The sequence below is a fragment of the Aureobasidium pullulans genome, assembly GCF_000721785.1.
Source record: "Aureobasidium pullulans EXF-150 unplaced genomic scaffold scaffold_6, whole genome shotgun sequence".
NCBI lineage: Eukaryota > Fungi > Ascomycota > Dothideomycetes > Dothideales > Saccotheciaceae > Aureobasidium > Aureobasidium pullulans.
This window is the reverse complement of record NW_021941026.1, coordinates 999,787-1,022,324: the sequence shown is the minus strand read 5'-3', so window position 1 is coordinate 1,022,324 and position 22,538 is coordinate 999,787. Positions and strand designations below refer to the sequence as shown.

The 22,538-nt window shown below is 50.6% G+C and overlaps 11 protein-coding genes across 11 annotated transcripts; 5 read left to right on the top strand and 6 right to left on the bottom strand.

Annotated features, from left to right (window-relative positions):
• Positions 1–247: 247 nt before the first annotated feature.
• Positions 248–1,231, top strand: M438DRAFT_270585 (uncharacterized protein; the record flags this gene model as incomplete). Its single annotated transcript, XM_029900402.1, has 1 exon — positions 248–1,231. The coding sequence occupies one exon, from the start codon at positions 248–250 to the stop codon at positions 1,229–1,231; it is 984 nt and encodes a 327-aa protein (XP_029762281.1).
• Positions 1,232–1,614: 383 nt separating this feature from the next.
• On the bottom strand, positions 1,615–2,952 carry M438DRAFT_344490 (glyceraldehyde-3-phosphate dehydrogenase). The gene is made up of 5 exons (XM_029905243.1): positions 2,881–2,952; positions 2,757–2,806; positions 2,635–2,698; positions 1,764–2,574; positions 1,615–1,708 (listed from the first exon to the last, which is right to left on the bottom strand). The coding sequence occupies exons 1-5, from the start codon at positions 2,890–2,892 to the stop codon at positions 1,632–1,634; spliced, it is 1,014 nt and encodes a 337-aa protein (XP_029762280.1). The 5' UTR covers positions 2,893–2,952; the 3' UTR covers positions 1,615–1,631.
• Positions 2,953–4,894: 1,942 nt separating this feature from the next.
• M438DRAFT_270261 (putative carboxypeptidase 2) lies at positions 4,895–6,742 on the top strand (the record flags this gene model as incomplete). Its single annotated transcript, XM_029900372.1, has 3 exons — positions 4,895–5,560; positions 5,609–6,233; positions 6,288–6,742. 3 exons carry the CDS (start codon positions 4,895–4,897, stop codon positions 6,740–6,742), a joined length of 1,746 nt encoding a protein of 581 aa, XP_029762279.1.
• Positions 6,743–6,891: 149 nt separating this feature from the next.
• On the bottom strand, positions 6,892–9,225 carry M438DRAFT_316374 (cytochrome P450; the record flags this gene model as incomplete). The annotated part of the gene is made up of 3 exons (XM_029902689.1): positions 6,892–8,740; positions 8,791–9,048; positions 9,102–9,225. 3 exons carry the CDS (start codon positions 9,223–9,225, stop codon positions 7,065–7,067), a joined length of 2,058 nt encoding a protein of 685 aa, XP_029762278.1. The 3' UTR covers positions 6,892–7,064.
• A 2,978-nt stretch (positions 9,226–12,203) lies between these two features.
• M438DRAFT_270248 (Clavaminate synthase-like protein) lies at positions 12,204–13,492 on the bottom strand (the record flags this gene model as incomplete). Its single annotated transcript, XM_029900371.1, has 2 exons — positions 12,204–12,902; positions 12,950–13,492. The coding sequence occupies 2 exons, from the start codon at positions 13,490–13,492 to the stop codon at positions 12,204–12,206; spliced, it is 1,242 nt and encodes a 413-aa protein (XP_029762277.1).
• An 885-nt stretch (positions 13,493–14,377) lies between these two features.
• Positions 14,378–16,545, top strand: M438DRAFT_270458 (uncharacterized protein; the record flags this gene model as incomplete). Its single annotated transcript, XM_029900392.1, has 2 exons — positions 14,378–15,262; positions 15,313–16,545. 2 exons carry the CDS (start codon positions 14,378–14,380, stop codon positions 16,543–16,545), a joined length of 2,118 nt encoding a protein of 705 aa, XP_029762276.1.
• Positions 16,546–17,466: 921 nt separating this feature from the next.
• M438DRAFT_373586 (uncharacterized protein) lies at positions 17,467–17,979 on the bottom strand (the record flags this gene model as incomplete). Its single annotated transcript, XM_029908432.1, has 2 exons — positions 17,467–17,761; positions 17,822–17,979. The coding sequence occupies 2 exons, from the start codon at positions 17,977–17,979 to the stop codon at positions 17,467–17,469; spliced, it is 453 nt and encodes a 150-aa protein (XP_029762275.1).
• Positions 17,980–18,273: 294 nt separating this feature from the next.
• Positions 18,274–19,635, top strand: M438DRAFT_270223 (DNase I-like protein; the record flags this gene model as incomplete). Its single annotated transcript, XM_029900367.1, has 1 exon — positions 18,274–19,635. The coding sequence occupies one exon, from the start codon at positions 18,274–18,276 to the stop codon at positions 19,633–19,635; it is 1,362 nt and encodes a 453-aa protein (XP_029762274.1).
• M438DRAFT_344482 (phosphotyrosine protein phosphatases I) lies at positions 19,623–20,425 on the bottom strand. Its single transcript, XM_029905242.1, has 2 exons — positions 20,372–20,425; positions 19,623–20,309 (listed from the first exon to the last, which is right to left on the bottom strand). The coding sequence occupies exon 2, from the start codon at positions 20,296–20,298 to the stop codon at positions 19,825–19,827; it is 474 nt and encodes a 157-aa protein (XP_029762273.1). The 5' UTR covers positions 20,299–20,309; positions 20,372–20,425; the 3' UTR covers positions 19,623–19,824.
• A 303-nt stretch (positions 20,426–20,728) lies between these two features.
• M438DRAFT_344481 (uncharacterized protein) lies at positions 20,729–21,901 on the top strand. The gene has a single exon (XM_029905241.1). The coding sequence runs from the start codon at positions 21,200–21,202 to the stop codon at positions 21,884–21,886; it is 687 nt and encodes a 228-aa protein (XP_029762272.1). The 5' UTR covers positions 20,729–21,199; the 3' UTR covers positions 21,887–21,901.
• Positions 21,902–22,302: 401 nt separating this feature from the next.
• Positions 22,303–22,500, bottom strand: M438DRAFT_270766 (uncharacterized protein; the record flags this gene model as incomplete). The annotated part of the gene is made up of 1 exon (XM_029900418.1): positions 22,303–22,500. The coding sequence occupies one exon, from the start codon at positions 22,498–22,500 to the stop codon at positions 22,303–22,305; it is 198 nt and encodes a 65-aa protein (XP_029762271.1).
• Between the last annotated feature and the right edge of the window lie 38 nt (positions 22,501–22,538).

The window sequence follows — 22,538 nt, the reverse complement described above, 5'->3', positions numbered from 1 at the left end:
TCAACCTCAACTTCGGACCTCGTTCACTCATCTTCCAGATTGGTCCTATTGCTTCGTTCTGAGGACGACCTTCACTTCCTACCTCACCTCATCTAGCCCACCCTCGTCAACGCTGACGCATCACACTCGCAACGATGCCTGCTCCGACCGGCTCTGAGCACAAGAGCATCAGCAGTCTTGGGTCAGATCATTCTCCTTCACTCAGAGGCTCTGGACTGACATCTATGGCAGTTACCTTCACTCGCGTATGGCCATCGTACGCGTCGGCCAACAGAAGAAAGAGTACGGCGTTCACCAGGCCTTGATCTGCGACAAGTCAAATTTCTTCAAGAAGGCTCTCACCGGCTCTTTCGCCGAAGCCAGAACAGGCATCGTCCCTCTCGAGGATGTCTCAGCACCTCTCTTTACGATCTTCGTCTCTTGGTTGTATGTCGGCCGGCTCATCTACGTCGCTCCTCCTGATAGTGGCAAAACCATCCAGGATGATTTCTCTTCGCTCGTATGCAAGGAGAATGATGAGCAGCAAGAACATCGAAGCACAGAGGACGAAGGCATTTTCACGCTCCAGCCAGAAAATGCCCATGACGATGCTTTTGGGCGTGGAACACCTCAGCATGGTAACGATCGAGGAGAAGGTCAAGGTGTTCACGAGGTTCCAAAGGAGATCGATCCTGCAATTGCCAATTGCACCGAAGAAGACCCCAAAACCTGGCCTCTTGACGTCCTCGCAAAGCTTTACATTCTCGGAGACTTTCTCGACGCCCAGCTGTTTCAAAATCAAGTAATGGATGTGATCGTGGACTTTGCAGCCATTTCTAGAAATCGTGGAGTTTGGCGCGTACCAAAGAGGCTTCTGATCCGTCACATCTACGAAAACTCCCCCACTGGATCGTTTCTGCGAAACATCATAGTAGACTTTGTGGTCTACCACCAGCCTTGGGATGAGCCTTCGCAGATATGGGAAGAGATGCCCGCTGAGTTTCTGGCAAAGGTAATGGTGTCCATGGGCAGAAGGGTACCTGCCAAGCTATGCAAAGAGTGTTACTCGGACGCCATCGCTGGAAACAGATTGACGCACGCCAATGCTGATGGGATGTGTCTGAAGAGAGACAAAGCACCGTTCATGTTGGATGCGTGCTTCTACCACGTTCACGGGACAGCGGAGGAGCGTGAGAAGTGCCAGACAGAGCTGAAAGAGAAGCGAAGAGAGTTGAGGACAGGCAAGTCGTGATCGTTGAGTGGCCAGAACAGGGGCGGGCAGTCCAGCTTCTTTGCACAACAAGCTGCGCGTTCGAACCACCAAGCCTTTCGAGAGCTACGGGAGAAGGATCAGCAAACGAGAACGTCGGAACTGCTGGAAGTGTGACAACGGGAGATAATTGACTTCCTGAGTCAAGTCTAGCTCACGAACAAGTAGCTCAAGGAAGAATGAAAAGGGTCACATGAAAAACATGGGGAACAGAACAGGGTCGTGAACGTTAAAACATGGCATTGCTTCGATGAAGAAGTAGTAAATAAAGGAAAAGCCTCTTGCAGTCATGTATACCAGTGACGCTCGAGACTCATTTTCATAACATTAACTCGTCCTCTTTGCAGAGTTAGAGCTTGGTCAGACGCAGATCGGGAGAGATTTATGCGTTGCCGTCAACCTTGGCAATGTAGGCCAGGAGGTCGAGGACACGGCGGGAGTAACCCCACTCGTTGTCGTCTGGAGAGAAATGTCAGCAAGAAGTACTCGTGTGTTGAAATCAGACCAAACTTACACCACGAAACAAGCTTGACGAAGTTGTCGTTGAGCGAGATACCAGCCTTGGCATCGAAGATGGAAGACTCGTTGGCACCGCACATGTCGGAGGAGACGATCTCGTCCTCGGTGTAGCCGAGAATACCCTTAAGCTCACCCTCGGAGGCCTCCTTGATGGCCTTCTTGATGGTCTCGTAAGAAGCGGGCTTCTCGAGGCGGGCAGTAAGGTCGACAACGGAAACGTTGGCGGTGGGGACACGCATGGACATGCCGGTGAGCTTGCCGTTAAGCTCAGGGATGACCTTGCCGACAGCCTTGGCGGCACCGGTGCTGCTGGGGATGATGTTCTGGGCAGCAGCACGGCCACCGCGCCAGTCCTTGCCGGAGGGACCGTCGACGGTCTTCTGGGTGGCGGTGTAGGAGTGGATGGTGGTCATGAGACCCTCAACGATACCGAACTTGTCGTTGATGACCTTGGCGAGGGGAGCAAGGCAGTTGGTGGTGCAAGAGGCGTTGGAGAGGACCTCAATGTCGGACTTGTAGCTCTTCTCGTTGACACCCATGACGAACATGGGGGCGTCAGCAGAGGGAGCGGAGATGACGACCTTCTTGGCGCCACCCTTCAAGTGGAGGGAAGCCTTCTCCTTGGTGGTGAAGACACCGGTGGACTCGACGACGTAGTAGGCGCCGGTCTCAGCCCAGGGGATGTTGGCGGGGTCACGCTCGGTGTAGAAGGTAACCTTCTTGCCGTTGACGATCAGGTCCTTGCCGGAAACCTCAATGGTACCCTTGAACTGGCCGTGGACGGAGTCGTACTTGAGCATGTAGGCCTGGAGAGAGGCGAATCAGTCATTGTTCATTGCTTCCAGCAGCTTGTCGGGAGGTCTTACAGCGTACTCGGGCTCAATGAAGGGGTCGTTGACAGCAACAACGTGGACGTTGTCGTGCTCAACGCTGTTGTGTCGTCAGTATTCAAGCTCCAAGCTCTTTGCGGGAAACAGGGTCAACTTACGCATTGCGGAAGACAATGCGACCAATGCGACCGAAGCCGTTAATACCAACCTGTAGCTGTGTCAATGGTTGCTCAAGAGGCGACGAGGTCGAGCTGCGGGTGCAGAGCTCTGGGAGCTTCTTACGTTGACAGGCATGTTTGTGTCTGCGGGGTAGCTGTTAGAGCTCTGAAGGCGAAGAGGGATAGAGTTGAAGAGGTGAGTGGGTGATGATGGGGGACTTACGATGTGAGGTGGATGGAGGTTATAAAGTGGTTGTGGTGTGAAGGAGGGATGGTTTGGAGGATGACAGGAGAGAAATTTCGTTGGGCAGAGTCTCGTGGTGGGTGAGCAGACTCCGTTTCCGCCGGGCTCGGACGTCGTCAGAGACTAGCTAGGCTGCCAAGCTATCTGCTTTTGTGGGCAAGAAACAATTGCAAACGACATGACTTCCCGTGGTTCAGATATCCTCTCGTTGTCTTCCAATCGTTATTCACGACTTTCTATAGCGTCTATACCACTGCTCTGCCGAGATGTATCTCGAGGACCTCGTCGACCCGACTGGCCCCGCGAATGACCCCTCATTCTTCCTGACTCACTTCCGACTTGCTCCGCATCTCGGCTACTCTTCTAGCGACCATTCCTGAATCGATCGTTTGCTCCTTCCGTCCCTAACCGCTGTTCTGAACCCTCTGACAATGAGCTCAAATGCTGCTTGTCCTTGGTCTTCTATACCATCTGTATACCTCGTTCCGAGGTGGTGTTTTGCTCCTTATCACGGCTCCATCGGGTGTCGCCACGCTAGGGCGCCTTCATTCGGCCCCTATCGGCCCTTTCAAATTCGGCATGATCGGGTAGCTACCCCCCAAAACACGTGCTTGAGCTGTACATATCTGAGCTCCCAACCCCGAACATCACCTTGATGATAGCGTGAGCTTCAGAATCCTCATATAAACATCGGTAGTACTTCGTCCTCTCGTGTTTTGTCCTTGCAACAAAGAATTCGTTGGGATATCTACATCAGTCCATCCGAATCACCACCTCGAATGACGGCCGAGCGGTCCGATGAGATGCGGTTGAGCAAGACGAGGTCGGACTCCCTCATACCACCATATACTTATCCCTGAATATAACCAGGTGTGTACGAGAACTGGTTTCAATTAGATATCATCATACGATGCGATCTAAAGCCCGAGATTAAAGTGCCTCTAGAATTGGCGTCACAGTTTACAGTACAAGGTAACGCACACAAAACCCGCAGGTGAGATGGCAGGCTTCATGCTGTCAACCACACCAAGTCTCTATCTTTTCATACAGAAGACAGCCAAGACGCAACAACTAACGAGACCGGTCCTTTGCTCTCGCAAGTAGAATGTGAGAACACCTGCGAGATGCACTTTTCTGTGTAGCTTCGAGGGCAATCCTCAATGTTTGTCGTTGCGTCACGGACTCTGGGCGTTGATGAGTGTGTGTTTTTATGCCAAACGCTCACCCTCATCCTGCCACTTGCATTGAATACCAACCACCTCGCATGACTGACGGCTTCCAAAAGAACAATATGTCACACAACAACTTTCCGGTATGAGCTTGCTGTCTCTGTGGAGGATCCATTTTTACAAGAAATGCATTGAGAAACTGCCCTGACAGGCTGACACGAGAAATCAGCGCTTGATGCAAGACTGGCCGAGTCTGTCTTCCTGGAGCCGGTGCCACAGTAATAAGCATTGGCAAGACAGTGACAAGCCTCTTCCCCACGCCTTGCCAATTCTCTGGCGCAGTCGATGGTCGTTAACATAAAAGCCTACCACGTTTCATATTCTTGTGGACTGCCACGCTGACTAGGCTTCTTGTTGTTTCTCTGATGGCGTAGTAGTCGAATTGATTGTTTCGACTTCTTCCTCGTCATCATGAAGTCTCAATGTTTGCTCGCTATCGAAGTGTCCTCGGCTGTCCTTGCATCACGAACGCGAATCTTCCCCAGTGTGGACAAGCTCCCGCACTATAAACACCTTCACTCCACAATCTTTCTTACGAACTGCCTTTTTCCAACAAGCGTTATCTTGAACTTGAGTTTGCTAGTACGACATGCCAGGGTTCAAAAGAAATCCGAAGGGCCATAGTCGTTTCCTTCGTGATCATTTTCTGTCAACATTGTGAATCAATGGCTCCTTCGATAGCATCTCTTTCGGCACTTGCCCTGGCTGGACTTCCTCTTGCATTGGGTCAATTTGTCAAGGCACCGACGAATTGGACTCACGCTACTGGTTATTCGGATATCCAAGTCCGCTACAAGGAGGTCCCTACTGGCACTTGCGAGCTCAACAGCTCCGTAAAGAGTTACTCGGGATATCTCGATGTCGACACTGACGAACATTATTTCTTCTGGTTCTTCGAGGCTCGTAACCAGAACCCCAAGGATGCTCCTCTCACTGTCTGGATCAATGGAGGTCCAGGGTCAAGCAGCATGATTGGACTGTTCCAAGAACTTGGACCTTGCAGAATTGATGAAAACGGCACAGTCGTCAACAACCCTTACTCATGGAGTGAATCCAGCAACATGATCTTTATCGATCAGCCTACACAAGTAGGGTTCTCGTACTCCATTCCCGTGCCCGGATACACCGACGCAAATTCGGGATCAATTGTCACTCTACCTAACGCAACATGTCCCGAATATGCACAAGGCTGCGGAACGTACTCTTATCCGAATGAGACATTGACTGCCAACACTACTGCCGGCGTCGCGCCTAACTTCTGGAAGGGGCTTCAGGGTTTCATGGGTGCTTTCCCCCAATATTCCCGCCACGAATTCAATTTTGCTACAGAGGTATCTTCAGCAAACGTTATTATCTTTACAACCACTAACTGGCTTCAGTCATACGGCGGCCACTTTTCTCCGTTGATCAATCAGTACATTGAAAAACAAAATGAGCTCATCGCCAAAAAGCAACTTCCTAAGGCTCACCACATAAACCTCAAAACAGCCCTCATAGGCAACGGCTGGTACGACCCCTTGATACAGTACCAAGCCTATTACAACTTCACCGTCTTCCCTGGAAACACATACGACTACAAGCCATTCAACGAAAGTATCTCGGCCATGATGTACAATGCCCTTTACGGTCCTGGTAACTGCGTCGATATGACCAAGGAATGCTACGCCAGCGGTAGAAACGATGTATGCAGCTTCGCCGACAACTTCTGTGCCAACAATGTCGAAGAAGTTCTGGACATCTACGCCCTTCGTGATGAATACGACATCCGTGAACTGTCACCTGACCCGTTCCCATCTACTTTCTACGTGGACTATCTCAACTCTCCTACTGTTCAGGAGGCCATCGGTGCTTATGTCAACTTCAGTGAGAGCAACAGTGCTGTCTCGTCAGCTTTCGGAAGCACTGGTGATGATGACCGTGAGAGTGGCACTATTGAGGCATTGAAGACTCTTGTGTCTGACGATATCACCGTTGTACTCTATGCTGGTGATGCCGACTACAACTGTAAGCTAAATCCTTCACCTCCTTCTATCTATAAGCATAGCTGATATCATCTAGGTAACTGGCTTGGTGGAGAAGTCGTCGCAGGAGAGGTCAACGCTCCCGGCTTCTCAAGTGCAGGCTACACAAACGTCACCAGCTCCGATAACATCGTCCACGCTCAAGTCAAGCAGTCTGGCAAGTTCTCATTCGTCCGTATCTTCGAGAGCGGTCATGAAGTTCCCTTCTACCAGCCGTTGATGAGTCTTGAAATGTTCGATCGTGCCATCAACGGCAAGGATATTGCCACTGGTAGACGTACTGTCAAGGGCGGCTACAAGACTACCGGCTCTGCAAAGAGCACCTACCGAGAGGGCAACTCTACTGTTCAGTTCGAGGTCGTCAACGCAACTGCCACTTACAACACAACCTCAAATGAGCCCGACCCAATTTCGGCCAAGAAGAGCTTCAAGGCTGCTAACAAGAGACGCTTGTTCAAGCCAGCCAAGAGAGTCGTTGATCTGACTTCCTAGACAGTCTTATTGACGTGCATCGCAAAAGTGTTATGTACTATAGAACCATAAGCCAATGTCGTGAATCACATTTGACTACTAAAATTCAGTGCCATCTCTCCACGTGCTGAAGAATGATTTCTTTGGGATCGGAAATGTTCTTAGAAAGTCTTGATGCTAAGGTATCAAAAGAATGAGTCGTAGGCGAGTGAGAAAACGAGAAAGCTTATACAGCGAGAGTCATGACAAGAGGAAGGAGAAGCCCAACGAGAAAGGAAAGTAAAAGGAGCAAAAAGAGAAGGAATGAACAGCACAGCAAGCTGGCCAGCCCGAACACATCGCATCATTTGTGCACCTCACCCCACCCATACATATTGTTTCCAGCATTCCCACCTTCCCAATAACACTTCGAATCCTCAAACTCGCCATCCATCTTATAAAACATCCATTCTCTCGCGACGTATTCAGCCTTTTTCTTATTCCTGATCTTCATATTGAATTTGAAAGGTAGAGGTTTGGCAATCAACAAACTCGAGTATTCGAGTGTAGGGTCTGGTTTTGAAGCTTTTTCGTCGGCGGCGCTGTTGAACATGTTGTCGACGGCTGGCATGTCTGGTGTTCCTGCCATTGCGGTGCGGGCTTTTGGTGACGAGGGAGGTGTGTCGGGGCCGGTGTGTTGTTCGAAGAAAGCGGGGAATTGACCTGGCAGTGATGAGCCTGGTAGACGCAGCTTGTAAGTCACAGTCTTTGCTCGGCTGAGGCCGCCGCCAGACTCGAGAGACTTTGGCTTCTTGACGGTCTTCTTGCGGGAGAGCATAGAGGTGTCTGCTGGCAGCATCTTTTCTGAAAAGTGTTCGTCGAGTTGTTCTTCAATCTCGGTCTCTGATGGAGGTGTTTGCATGCCTGATGGTAGTGATGTTGCTTTCTCGGCTTCTTTGTGGACTGGCAATGATGACGGAACGGGTTCCTTGGGTAGTTCTGCGGCTTTCTCGGCTTCGGCGTCGCTGGCGCTGAGAGAGAACATCCATGCCAAACTGCCAATACCGACGAAGAGATCAGCTTCGGCGACACCCATGCCTGCACAAATGCGACGTCCATAGCCGAACTGACTGTACTGGGTGATGGTAGGATATTTGGTCAGAGGTTCTTGGTAGGTTGGGTACTTGGTCTCCAACCAACGCATTGGGTTGAATGCATCGGGCTCGGGAAAAACTTCTGGATCACGACTGATAGACCATTCGAGAGGGTGCATGACGGAACCAGCAGGAATCAGGTAGCCTTCGTAGATATCGTCCTTCACAGACTCGTGAGGAATGCCAGTCGGGACAGGAGGACGCCAGCGCAGTGTCTCTCTGATAAAGGCTCTTAGCACAGGCATGTCTGGCATATCACTGAGCTTCGGCAACCTATCGCCACAGACTCGGTCGATCTCCTCGTGAAGTATTGACTGGTACTGTGGATGATGGCACATGGCGAGACAGAAGCTTTGCATGGGCGCAGCGATTGTCAGAGCTCCAGCAATGCCATGCATACCGACAGCATAAGCGCCTTCGAGATCAGACGCGAAGCCAGTCGCAGTCTTGTTCTCCAGGAAATGACGCATCCAAGACTCTGGAGCAGTCTTGCTCTTGAGCTTCTCCCTAACTTCGTTCTGCAGTATGGTGAAGAAGCGAGACTCGGTTCTGTATCTGCGAAACTCCCAAGCTTTTGCTGGGACGATAGCTTCGGGAAGCTTTTTGAGGAAACCGAGTTTGTTGGTCAACGCGCCGTTAGGTGAGACACCTATGAGCAGTTCTCTGGCTCGCTGTTTGAGCTCATCGGACGGAGCTGCAGTGCCCCATCCCAGCCTGCAAGTGACTCTTGAGATGAAAGATTCCAGCGCGTGATTGTATCGAGAAGGATCGGTCATGAGTTCGAAGAGAAGACGAACAGACTCGAGCTCAGGGTAGTTGTAAAAGGCATTCGCTGATGATTTGTCCATGATCTGCTTCGCGAACTTTCTCTGTCTTGTCCATAGTTCTGAGATATATGTTAGCGAATTGGTTGGACTCTTCTTAAAGATCACGTACCGTTTCGAGACATCAGAGGAAGATAGTGACCGCTGTTACGGTTGTCGGCTTGCAGAGATGGAATGAAAGGACGCTCGGAGTTGTTGGCAGCACGCTTGCCGAGGATTTCTTGGGCAACACTATCTCGTGTGATCCAGACATGGTTTTGGCCGGCAAGGTTGACTTGGTAGATAGGCCCATACTGTTGGCCCCATTCGTGAAACTTCAGAAAACTATTCTTGTCTGGCACGTCTGATACACTGCCAAGGATTGGATAGCCTGTATTCGTCAGTCATAGCTCATCAGACTGACTGTATGATTCATATACCAACCTTTTGGGCCTGGCAGTCTCTGTACTCCTGCCGGTAGTTGGTTCTTCTTGCTGTTGTTCAGATAGTTGATGAATGACACGACAGCAACGACGACTACCACCGCGATGATTGATATGAGGGCCATGCTGTCTGGGTGTTGTGTGGATTCTGTTAAGAGTTTACTCGGAGTCAAGACTCAAAGGTAAGCTTCACTCTGATGTGCTGTTTGTCTATAACAGGTTTGCGAAGACCATGGATCAAAGAGAGCAGAAGAGAGAAGTGTAATATAATTAGTAAAAGGATAGGTTTTGTAGAAAAGATTGGGACCAGCCAAAGGAAGAGGAAGCGTAGAAGCAGCGAGAGTTTTATATCCACGGCTCAGAGAGACCACAGTCACACCTTATGAGTTACAACCACCACACTACCCTCCACTTGGGCGGAATGTATCAAACCCGAGACCCGCGAAAAGTACTTCTGACGGACGAGACCACCAGAGGGTTTAGAAGGAGTCAACACCAACCCGCCCTCTCTTGATACTATTCCTGTTTGCTCCACAATGGTTTGATAGAGGAGCGATCGTCTTGTGGTTCGTGCCGCGGCAGCCGAGCCTTGGACATGAATGCGTCAAGTGTTTTACCGGCTACTCACTCGGCCGTGCATACCGCCATACAGTCGGTCGACTTGGCGAATCAATTTGGTCGCATGCCAGACACAACACTGTGGATGTGTACATTGGGTGGTACGGTTCCGCCCAGCCAGGCGGGCATGCGGGAGATCGGGGTTGAATCAGGGCAGTATGAACCGACTCCAATGTGTTGGAGATTTTGAGAGAGAAATCCAGACGTAGTTGGTGTTTCGCATGATGTTCTCTGAGTGAGAGGACTTTCGTTTGAGACTAGGCACGTGAAACAGGAGCGCTTCAACTCGCGTCACAACCTTCCCTGATCGTCGTCGACGTTGTACATCTCACGTGCGGAAAGAGCATGGCGTTTGAGCCAAGCCGTCTAATCAGGCACTCTCGCTCAAAGGGGATACAGTGATCAGACAAAATAGAAGGTCTTGGAAAAATGCGAGCCTGAAAACACGAGGCCGGCGGCTAGAAGTCGCGGTTGCAGATCAGAGCGCACCAACCAACAAAATGCTTGTTTCGAGCCTGACCAATCGGAGCTTTAGCTACGTCCCTTTCGGGACGTGCGCTGCAGCCTTCCGCCTCTCAATTCCAACCTCACCTTGCGACTTCCGATGAGGGGACCCGAATTAACTCACCAAAAGCATCACTTTCCGCTCTCCCAAGAGCTGCAGCGCTATGTCAGTGTGGAGATAAGGAGGTTATTGACAGCAAAATCGATCAGCACTCGCTTCATGAGCCGCCGAATGGGATGCTTCCTTGCTCACGCTGTCACAATCCTTCCATGCCAGGTATCATACACACAAGCTGAGCAAATTTTCGTCTCAATCCTTGCGTTCTGGGCATATCATCGGACTTCTGTTGCTTTGCCACGCGTTCAATACCAATGCGCATATTCTTGGAATGTCTTGTGCATACCAGACTTGGCTCCTTCAACATCCCAAGTAAGTGTGGACCTTTGACATTCTCCATTCTATCTTGGCAGGATGCAAGAGCCCCTCTCGAAGTGGGATCAGCGTTCTTGTGTTCGTTCGGACATTTACCTGCAGCTGCTTCGCACAGCAGGGTTCAAAGCGAGCATACGTGCAACGGTAGATCGTCCTGCTTGACCTATGCTTTGCAATTGCAGGCTGTCATAATTTTTTTCAAACTCCCCGCTTCTCGGAAGACGTCGTCTTCTTCCTTCCGAATGCCATCCTTATATCAGCCATACAAGCCGAGGATGGCAAGCTGGCGTTGCTGATCAAGCCAAAGATCTCGTGTGGCTGCGCAAGTGGATGCAGCAACCAGCCAAAACGTCATCGTGAGTTTGTTCATTCTGTCCAAGTAGAATCCTCCTTCGGATATCTCGATATGCCCAGCTCTCCTCCAAGACTTACAAGTCTGGACGCACGCGAGAGATCGACTGTTTACAGCTATGCGTGTAGGGCTCGTGTAGGCAGTGCATGCAACTAATCCAGACCTCTACCAACTTGGCTGCATTGCACTATCAACCACTGACGAATTCCGGTCTTGGTGCAACTGCTTGGACTGAGACATGATTTCTCATCCGATGGGGTGGTCAGATCATGACAACCTCGCCGTTGTTGACCCTCCTGGCATGCTTCGGCATCTGAGTCGGCACCACAGCGAGCTTGGCATGTCTACACGATCAACTTGTGCCAAACGCGCCAGGAACGGAGTCAGAACCTACTGACACTGCCAACAATTCTCGCATGAAATGCTACCAATTTGATGAGGCCCAGGCTGATCTCTCGGAGAAGGCAATGTAGATGTTGGCTGAAGCTAACGAGATCGACCATCAAGTTCCTTCACTCAGTGCTGCCTACCCCGTGAGACCGACGATACAGAAAGTCTGGTCAAGACTGCTTAGTACTCGAGCGTCTTGACAGTGAAATTTCCTGCTCCGGACATCCATAGGTTGTGGCACTACTCACATCCGGCTGTCAAATATGTTTAGATGAGGTGTGTATCTTTGTGAATAGTAACGTGTTCCTAAGCCGCTTAGAGCACGAGGCTGCCTGAAACATCATGGTCAGTCATTCGGACAGTTTGGAGGAGAATGCACAAGGAGAAAGGCAACACTCACACGGAATGGCGGTCAACCCATTCAAGCCTCCGAAAGCACAATCAACGAGTGTCGCTTGGGCTACAGCACGATCACTTGCTGCAGCGCCTCGTCGATTAGACTGACACGCGGTGTAGTATTCTATCCATAGCAGAAGGCGATCTCCAAAGATCGGTTGTAAGAACAATAAGTTCCCACTGCTATAGCTGCAGAACTGCCTATCATTCAATGTGTTGGCGCTGTTTTAACCATTGCCAACCGAGAGCTGAATATCCCGAATCACACGCGCTACCGCTGCGCCATAGCTCCATTGATGAAAGAGTAGGTGGAAAACGAAGGAAATTGAAGCCTGGAAGCAAAGCGAGGGATGAGGCTTCACGTCCGTGCACTGATGCGGCCCGTGCATGGTCTCGAGTAGATGCAATTCTCATCTTCCCACGCGTCCATTCTCTGTACCTCCAGACTTGCTCCAGTCGCCTCCTTGTCGTCTACCCAGAGCTCTACGGAGGATCCATTCTTTGCTGGTGATCTCTTCTTCATCAAAGTTATCTGGATTCTGTCGTCTTTGCTCGTCGATGAGAGCGCTTCCATTCAATACTTTTAGAATAACATCGTCCGCAGGCCTGGCAAAGTAGACCAGACTCATCCGTGTATGGCCAGCCTGATCTCCAGGAGGGTTGACCACACGATGGGTGTTTGATCGCAGAACACCAGCTGTGAACTTGACCATTGCGTCTCCCAGATTAATGACAGCGTGCCCTCGCAACGGCTTCACGTAACACCATTCATCCGAGTTTGGTGGTAGGACTTGTAGCCCTCCAAGACGATTGAATAGGATTGTTACACTTCCAAAGTCGGTGTGTTGGCCCAAAGCGGTTCTTCGGTCGTCCGTTGGTTGTGGTGGAGCGTGGACCCAGCGAACCTGATCACCAGACTTCGAATCGAGTCGGTGTAGAGATGGCAGTTTGTCATGTGGGAGCCCCAGCCGAGAATTCAAGAGACCCAACAGTAGATCTACGAGGGCGTGAGAGTTTCGTATGAACGACCCTAGCAGTCCTCGATGCGGACTTAATACCTCCGGAGCAGGCAGTGGGTCCAAGATCTCGAGTATATCGTCTTTCGAGACCTGCCTTGGTCAGTGCTTGCTCGTCTAAGAGTCAAGGTATAGCTCACATTGTAGAACTCGTTTCGGTCCTTGGTCCCCTGGGCATCGATGACTCCTTCGCCGTATCCTTTGTAGCCAAAGTAGCTACCATGGTCCTTCAGATCGTATTTGACCTTTTCTTCGACAGGCAGATCAAATACGCCTTGACCGACCTTGAAGAGGTCTTCGGCGTCATTGAGCAATTGTTCGCCATCGACATTGACATTGAACTCCATGGTCCTTCCGGCTTTGGATTGCACATCATAATCATTATTGCTACCAGCAGAGTCGGCTCGATTGTGTTTAGTATTGTCATTCTCGGTCTGTCTCTTCCTTTCGGTTGGTTCAAAGTTGCCTACTTCGGTTGAAGGAGCATCTCGAAGATCAAGGTAGAAGAAGCCGAGTTTACAGCATGCCTCCCACAACTTGTTGGTCTCCTCTCCGTCGCCATTGATAAGCTTGCTTAATCTTACACGGAGAAGGGGAGCCGTCGCCACATCTCCTGGAAAGGGTGGCAAGTCGTGAAAGTTCAGGTCTGCCTCAAGCTGTTCTGCTGATCTGTGTACCGACATTCTGGGATACCGCGACTTGCCAAATCAGTATCGGAGTTAGAACCTCTGCGCCTCTTTAAAATCCACTTATAAAAGAAGTCGCATTCAATGACTAGGAGAAGGTCAGTAGTTTTCTGTACGGATGAGATCGACCAAATCATGAGTAACTCCGAGGTTCCCCTCATCTTCGATGGTACAGCCTCCCCGTGTGCTAAAGTTTGTCACTGACACTGCTGTCAAAATGCACGATGATTTTAGAGAGTAGAGTTAGACCCAAGGAGAGGGCGTTAAACAGTCGTTTCCTGTGGACGGCGGACTCTTTCTCAAAATTATCGTGCATTTCGATGATTGGAACATGCGCCGCGACTTGCGAGTCGAGGTGACAAATTTCAGCACACGGGGCTGAGAGTTTTTTGACATCATGAGGCCCTCGTTCTTTGTTTTCCTGACATTTTTAAGGCATTTCTGAACGTGTCGTCGCACTTCCTCAAGTGACCACAAGATTCGTTGCATCCTAACAAATTATTTGCTTTGAGGATTGATGGTTTTCCAGACGATGAAGATGGCTGCAGAGTACTGACGCGCAACGCTTCCGTGGACACCTGCCAATCCAGCCACATTGGGTCAATTTTGACTCGAGCAACAAGAAGTTTGCTGACGAATTCCGCAACACGTCTTCTTCCAAGACAAAACTTCCATAGGCACATAACGAAGATTAAGATACAGCACAAATAGTGTTGACATCGCGAACACTTCACGAATGCGAAGCTTAGTCAGCTTTTAGGGCTTTTTGCTCGCGTTTGCAGGGTTCTGTTTCGGGAGAGTACCTGTCTCATGGACACGATGCTACAGGTACAATTATAGGAGATCAATTTCACCTTGTCAAAGGCTCGTCGATTGAACAAAATGGAAGACCAGCTGACACCAAACTCGACTACTGGATCTGTTCGAGTCCGACCGCGAACATCACGCGCCTGCAATGTCTGCAGAGCAAGGAAGGTCAAATGCGATGGTAACCTCCCATGTCGGAAGTGTGCGCAGAGTCGCATTGACTGCATCTATCCTGGTGGTGTCAAGTCGCGTTCGGACGGGACGAAAAGACCCATTGCACCAAAGCCTACACAACAAAGGAAAGAGCCGTCGGAAGCCGGGACAGATCAAGCAACACAACCAAATACACGGACTTATGACGATCCGGTCACCAACAAGAAACAGCAAGAGCTAAGGGCTGGAATTGGTGCCTTCGATCGTAACACCGATGCCTACCAATTCTACGGCCCTTCTTCCCATTTTTCGTTCGTCCAACGATTGTATCAGCGCATCAGACGTCAGAGTAATGCGCCATTGAACGTGCTCCCTCAACTGCCAGAAGGTCTTCGACAATGGGGTATCGAGCGTCAAATCTTCACACACGGTGACGAAAAGTCATCGCAGAAGAGCACCATACCGGATGGTAGTTTCCTTCCAAAAGAGCTAGGTGAAGCTTTCATTTCAGCTTATTTCACTCTCATGCATCCACAAGGTCCGATACTGATTGAATGCGAGGTTCGTCAGACTTGGAATGTCATGTGGACTGGTCCCGGGCTGGCACCAGAACACAGTAAGAAGTTCGCCAAGGAGAAGGCGATTCTGTACATGGTTCTTGCCATTGGTGCGAGACTGACTGACTATGGAGATGCTTCGCCTTCATCTTCAGATGAATGGGCTCACCACTTCTACGAACGTGCCGGGGTGCCCACAGACTCTTTCGAAGAGACTTCCCTTCTTGGAACTCACCTTTTGCTGATGAGGGTAAGGCTTTCTTTTCTTGAGTGCCAAGTCACGATTCTAACCTATACTAGGCTCTATATGGAATGCAAATCGGAAGACCGAATATGGTATACTTGTATCTAGGCCATGCATCACGATCAGCCATGGCATTGGGTCTTCATCGCGCCCAAGTGGTGGCAGGAAACAACTCTTTCCTGAACCGCCTCAGGCTGACTTTCTGGACAATATTCTACATGGAGAGGATGATGTCAATGTTCACTGGTAGACCCTCCTGCTTCTTGGACGACTTGATCGATGCACCATATCCGGACGACTTTCCGCAATCTGACGATGGCGGTCAGAATATCGAGTTCGCATATATCCGGGCCATGGCAGTACTGGGCAAGATCAGTGAGAGAATCATGGTCGGAAACTACTCTCCCACCAGAGCGAAGCGAGTGGCCGATCTCACTGAGGTCAATCGAGTCAACGGCGAATGCTCACAAGCTCTTCGGGATCTTCTCGACACACTGCCATCATACCTACATTTCTTTGACGACAAGACACCGACTGGAGAAGCATGGCAAGAAGTTCAAAGATCATGTCTTGGAGCGACATATCATGTTGCCTGCATCCTCATCAACCGACCCGCTCTGGTATACGTCACATTCTTCGACTCAAAACAACAAGCGCAAGAAAGCATAGGCGATCGCATCGACATTCAACGAGACATCAACCTAACAGTCTCTTCTGCGAAGAATCTCATCTCACTGGTCCATGACAGCTTCTTCAACCGCTGTCCAGCCATGAGAAGGGATGGAAACATGGTTTACTTCATCGTCTCCGCATGTCTCGTTCTCCTCTTCGATGTCCTTGACACGGAAACGACGCCAGCCCACGCTAGGGAAGTCTTCCAAGCAGTCGAAAAGGGACTCAAATGTCTTGATCGTATCGACCATATCGGATCCACAACAGGGCGAGCCATAAGCCTCGACGTGATGAAGATCGCCAAGGACGCTCTGAAATCCACAGAGCCGACAAGTCATCTAGGCTCAAATCTCATGGAGTCGTTCACCTGGCTTAACAACGAGATGTTCGATCAGTCGCCCTATGACGCTGCTGGTTCTTGGTTGTACAACTCATTGGAGATGCCATCGTTTGACTATAGCACCGTGGGTATGACTGATTTGTTCGCGTCCAACGGGGTAGATCTTGCGGGGCCTTCGGATTCGAATCAGATGGTGCTGGATGTTATGGTTCAAGGGCTGCAAGTCGCAGATGGTAGTTACATTCCCTCGCAGTCCGTACCGCAGGGTCTGTTATAAGTTCGGAGAAAATCTTTGCACTTCGCGGCCTTGATCAAAGTTTTGTGCTTGTCGTACAGACATGTCACTCCACGATTTGAAAAAGATGTTTAATTCACCCAACACCAGCGATCTCTGGTGCATCAACCCGAGTTTAACCATCTACCTCCTTGCAGCTACTCGCGTTGCACCCATAGATCCAAGCCTGAGCTACTGTGGCACAGTGACCATCAAGATAATGGAGATATATCGAGTATGGAATTGTTGACAGGGTGATCCCCTCAGCAAGACTCCATTTGCAGCCGTACTCAAAACATCGATATAGAGGCCAACAGGACGATTACACCATGCCACCAGACTGTATGGGAAGACGACGGTAGCATTCAAAATAACGTCGAGAACATCGCGCAAGAGAGGTTGGTCGAGCGAGGTATTGCAAGACTAGATTGACATCGATGGTGGGCGATAGATAGGGAAAGCAGATTCTGCAAAGGTTTCGATCAAATTTGCTGTTGCAAAGAGTTAATACAAGGCTGATTCACAAGTTCAGGACGATTAACATGCCAACTACTGGACCCGTCGAGACTTTGTACATGGAAGTCAGACAAGGGGGAGCAATTGGGCATGGGTTTTCACGTAGAGGCAAGATAGGAGCATGTCACGATGGGCAAGCGTGAAGGGTTGAGCCTTTCCACGCCCTTCCTAAGCCCAGAGATGGCCTCTTCCGAATGGACAGAGTTGATCTCGACGAATTTGCATGGAAGCAAATGGTTTGTTCGGTGGAGAAATTGCATTCAACTAATACGCTGAAGAGCACTCCCACCCAGCTACCACGCTGAACAAAAAAATTCCCTTGATGCCGGATGCCACCTTTCGTAACTTTTCGTCTTTTTGTGCCGTTCGTTGTTTCCTTGTTGAATGCATCATCTACAAGCGACGAGCTTATGCGACGAGCTGGACGACACCACCGGCCTCCTTGATCTTGCGCTCAGCCTCGGCGGAGACGTAACGGGCGCGGACGATGATGGGGACGTTGGGGAGACGGCCCTTGCCGAGGACCTTGGAGTAGCCGAGGGGCAGGAGGTCGAGGACGGGGGCAGAGTCGGAGTCACCCTTGCCGGAGAGGTACTTCTCGCGCTGCTCGGCGGGAACGAGGGACCAGAGCTTCTCGAGGTTGATGACGGGAGCCCAGAACTGGTTCTGGAGCTTGTGGAAGTAGCGCATACCGACCTTACCGCTGTGAAGGGTGTTAGACATCTGAGAGTGCGCAAGACGAGGATGATTGGCGCAAACTTACAAGTAACCGGGATGGTACTTGTCCATGTTGGTTCTGTGGTGGTGCTGACCACCGGCAAGACCACGACCACCGGGATGCTTGCGGTGCTTACCGACACGACCGTGACCGGCCGAGACGTGTCCACGGTGCTTGCGGGTGTTGGAAAGGCGGGTAGGCATCTTGACTTGTTGTTGCCGTGGGGAGTCGCGGATGAGGAAAGAAAGAAGAAGGGCGCAACAAATTGCCAAAGTCGAATTTCGTCTGTGGTCCGAGCAAATGCCTTGGCACTGATTGTGCTTGGCGGGTCGCTCTTTCTCGCTTAGAGTGAAGCTCGAGGATGCACGTGATCATACAGAAAGGAAGAGCCGCTCGAGTCTGGACTTGGCGAATGACGCACAGTCTGCTTCTGTTCACATGCGCCAATTGAACAGCGACTCTCCTTGATTTTCACCTTGTACTACCACAACACAGACATGGCGGACCTCAGCACGCTGTTTCTGACGTTCAACTGCGGTCGCGAACTGGTCAACACCGACTTCTTCGCAGCGAGCATCAACCAAGGCCTCTCCAAAGCACAGCTGCCTCCCGATGTCATAGTCCTCTCTCTACAGGAGATCGCTCCTCTCAGCTACTCCTTTCTCGGCGGCTCCTTCCTTTCACCCTACTTCGAGCGCTTCAACCAGACCATTGGGAAGCTCAATCAACTTTGGAAACATGACGAACAATACGAGACGATACTCTGCAGTAACGTCGGCATGACAGCTCTCATGTTGTTCGTCAAGCCAGAAGTCGCGCGCAAGATTAGAAGTGTCCAGACAGCTGGTACAGGAGTTGGTACTTGGGAGATGGGTAACAAGGGAGCTTTAGGTGTGCGCCTCGGTTATGCGAATGATGACGATAGCGAGATTGACCTCACGTTCGTCGCGGCGCATCTGGCACCTGCTGAAGACGCCTGGCAGCGTAGAAATCTGGACTGGCGTCTCATCAATGAGAACTTGGTCTTTACTGGTGTTACAGGCGCCGAGAAGACAAGAACACGCGCGACTAATAGCGAGGACATTCAAGACGAGACGGAACCTCTGTTGTCTTCCGCTACCGATAACCAGCACACCTCGCAGGAGCAGGACAATGCTCTGATAACTTCAAGCTCGTACATCTTCTTTGGTGGTGACCTCAACTACCGCACCTCGGACATCTCACCACATCCCGACAACCACCTCGCCTTCCCTCGTCGCAACGACTCGCCCGAAGACCCCACTCACTACTCGCACATGATGCCCAACGACCAGCTGGCCCGCGAGAAAGCTGCTGGAAACACCCTGCACCATCTCAAGGAAGCACCCGTAAACTTTGCACCTACGTACAAGTTCTCCAAGAAGGCACAAAAGCAGGCCGCGCAGGCTGCGGAATATGTCGAAAGACAAACAAGATCAGGCACGAATGCTGTAGTTGTGCCAGATGAGACAGACTGGCACTGGGCCGAGCACCGCCATCCCAGCTGGTGTGATCGTGTGCTATACCTGGCGCTGCCTGGCCGCGAACCTGTGATCCACATGTACAACTCTCTGCCTCTCCAGCCATCATCAGACCACAAGCCAGTCGTTCTGTACGCCTCAATACCGACACAGTCGTCAAAGCCTTTGGATCATGGTGTGAAAGCTCCATACCCTATCAAGGCGGGCTGGAAGCACAGGCGCGAGGCTGCCAGACGCAGAGAGTTGGTTGTTGGTATCGTGACATACTTGGTCATGACATGGGAAGGTGAGGCTTTGCTGCTTGGTGCAGTCTTAGCCATTGTTGGCGGTTGGGCAGCTTTGCGAAGCCTGTTGCTGTGATAGATGGCATGCTTTAGATCCTACGATACACGTTATGCAGTACGAATGATGAGAAATGATCATGGTCCTTTATCGATGACTGACTGTCCTGTCTGCCGCTTCGTCAAAGTCATGATATCTTGCATGGGTATCAATGTCTTTGTGCCTCTATGTCTATGTCTGTGTTCCTGCTTATCGTTCGCATCTCGCTCAGTTTCTACCCTGCCCACGCTCCTCCAACATCTTGACGAACCCATTCGAGAACCTCTCAACCTGCTCATACGCAATCTCAAACCCTTTGTTACCACCATAATAAGGATCATCCACCTCCTCCTTCCCCTTCCCACCCCAAACCCCAAACAACATGACCTCACCCGCCTCCTCCTCCTTCAACTCCCCCTTCTTGATCAACCTCCTCCTCAAACTCAACAGATCCTCCTCATTCGCAACATCCATGGGGAAAATATAGTCGAAATCTTTGAAATCGGAGCTGCGGAATTTACGCGCCTGGTGCTTGTAGAAGGAGGATGTTATGTTGTGGGATTTCAGGACGGAGAGGGTGCGTGGGTCTGGGGGTTCGCCGGCGTGGTAGGCTGCTGTGCCGCAGGAGTCGATGGAGGAGATCATGGGGTGTGCGTTGGGGCGTGTGTGGTTTGTGATGTGGCGGAATACTCCTTCGGCCATTGGTGAGCGGCCTGTGTTGTGTTGGATTAGTCGAGTGTAGGGTGGAGGATTGGAGATAGGATGGTCGTCGTACAGATGTTGCCTAGGCAGACGAAGAGCACAGAGACGGGCTTTTGCGCCTCTGAGGTTGAAGACGCTGGCATTGTGTGAGTATGAGTTGTGTGTGTGGTTGTGGAAGGAAGGTCGCAAAGAAGATGTTGTTCACAAAAAGTTGTTGGTTATGCGTTCATCGATCGGCATGTGAAAGTCTGGGCTCGGCCCGATCGAGACGTGACGACGACAGGGTCCATCGCTCCATCACTCCTTCTTCATCCTCTCTGGATATGTCAGAGGAATTCAAACATGGAGGATATCACGAGAGAAGCCGTAAGAACAGATCCTGCCTGAGACAGTAATTTGCTCTTACATGCTCAATTCGCTATAAGGTCGTGATATCCACTTCCCAAAAGATGAATGAACCTAGGTTGTGTCTGCAGTTGATCCTCTGTTCGTGTCGCTGATGGGTAGCTATCGGAGGGCACAACACCGCGAGTAGTAGATCAGTGATCAGCGAGATGTAACAAGGTAGGGTCTTGCCGAGCGGCTCTGTCCCATTCCAACAATCACTGCTTCATCCTCTCGCAGCATCTCTGCATGAACACCCCGTAAGAAAGAATTATCTCGATTCAGCAAGAGTCATCTACATCTGCTCCCACATGGTGTTAATGATACCTGTCATCAGAAAGAAAAGGCCTCAGGTGGGAGCCTGGTATGGCTGCCATCCACGTGGAAGATATCACAGTGAGTCAAGACTCAAGACGATGATATTTACTCTCTCACGTCAAGACCCCATCCGCTCCTACATGTTATCCCCATCTTCAAAAATCCCCATTTCCAAAAAAGTCATACCAAAGAACACAACATGTCTATCCAAATATCAACATTCTCGCCAGCCAGAAACCAGTCACTTCGGTCACTCCTACTCCAACTCCAACTCCAAGATATCCCCGAGACCGAAACCGTATTCGGATACCTCTCTCAACCGCTATTGGCACAAGCATCCTCCTCCGATCGTCTCGCAATCCTACAAATGCTCCTTCCAAAGACCGAACTGCAGTTGGAATACTGGTTCGGCTCCGACTCGAATCCGCACAACTGGGCCATCACATTTCCCCATCTGGTCCGTGAAGGCTCCAAGGCTCACGATACTATGCGACGCTATTTCAAGACGATTGACCAACGTCACCTTAAACTCACATGGAAAGAATTCTGCGCGTCGAGTGTCAAGGATACGTTTTTCCAGCATACGAATACCGTCACGTTTGCTGTCAGGTTGCAAGGTCCGGCATATATGTATGTCATCGCGACATTCGGCTCCGATACGCTGCCAACCTTCGAGGCTGAGTTTTTCGAACTCGAGGAGTGTTTTATCACTCTGGACGCGGATTATATTCGAGAGCAAGTTGAGATGAAGCTGGAGAAGTGGAGTACGGATTTCCTGGAGCCGATTTCTTTGTCGACTGGTTTGATAGAAGCTATGGTGGATGATCTGAGGGAGATGAAGGATGGGGGATGTTGGCCTTTGCCTTGCTTCTCTTTTGATTCTTAGCAAGTAGTCATCGTGACTTACTCTTGGAACCGTTGTTCTGTGTTCATAGCTAGAAGCAAAATCCATCCATGGTCTTCTTTCAACACAGCTGTCTTCTGCCTCGCGTGCTGCCGTCGAGCGAGATTGTGATGTTCGAGTCGCAGTCTGCTGTTCCCGTGATCATAGTTTCTGATCCCCTTGGACCTCGATTGAAGTATTCTTAGCGGCGTCTTCTCTCAAAGTCTGTCCTACGGTCTTGCGGGCATCTTGTCGGTCAGCCTTGGGAGCCCGGAGAATCAAGCACATATATCTTACCCGAGTAAAACTTGTAAAGAGATCTACGGAAAGAAACCTTTTCAAGAAATGTCCAGTTTTGTTCGCTGAAGACAGTATCGCAGAGGACTGAGTGCATACCACTGCATGCTAAAATTTAGTGACTAGCAAACCAAACGTGCCATGAACGTGGAATCTGCATACATCTCTCTCGTAGGGTATCCGGAGCCAATCAGGGTGAATAGACGACAAACATGCTGTAGGGCTCCGATGTCGTCAGGGAAGACCTCAAGGAAGATGAGATGAAGAAGCTCGGTTGGCAGCTTGTCCAGTGAAGGCCGAGGGTGTTGCGAGGAGTCCATTTTGCGCAGAGACTGGTGTTTGTTTTCGTTTTGCGGTG

What these genes read in the sequence shown, in the direction of transcription:
- M438DRAFT_344490 (XM_029905243.1), bottom strand. An exon ending in TCATTGAGCCCGAGTACGCT is followed by an intron (nt 2,575 to 2,634) that starts GTAAGACCTCCC and finishes GCCTCTCTCCAG; the next exon opens with GCCTACATGCTCAAGTACGA. An exon ending in CGTCAAGCTTGTTTCGTGGT is followed by an intron (nt 1,709 to 1,763) that starts GTAAGTTTGGTC and finishes ATTTCTCTCCAG; the next exon opens with ACGACAACGAGTGGGGTTAC.
- M438DRAFT_344482 (XM_029905242.1), bottom strand. Translation starts at nt 20,298, where the DNA reads ATGGCCGAAGGAGTATTCCGCCACATCACAAACCACACACGCCCCAAC.
- M438DRAFT_344481 (XM_029905241.1), top strand. Translation starts at nt 21,200, where the DNA reads ATGTCTATCCAAATATCAACATTCTCGCCAGCCAGAAACCAGTCACTT.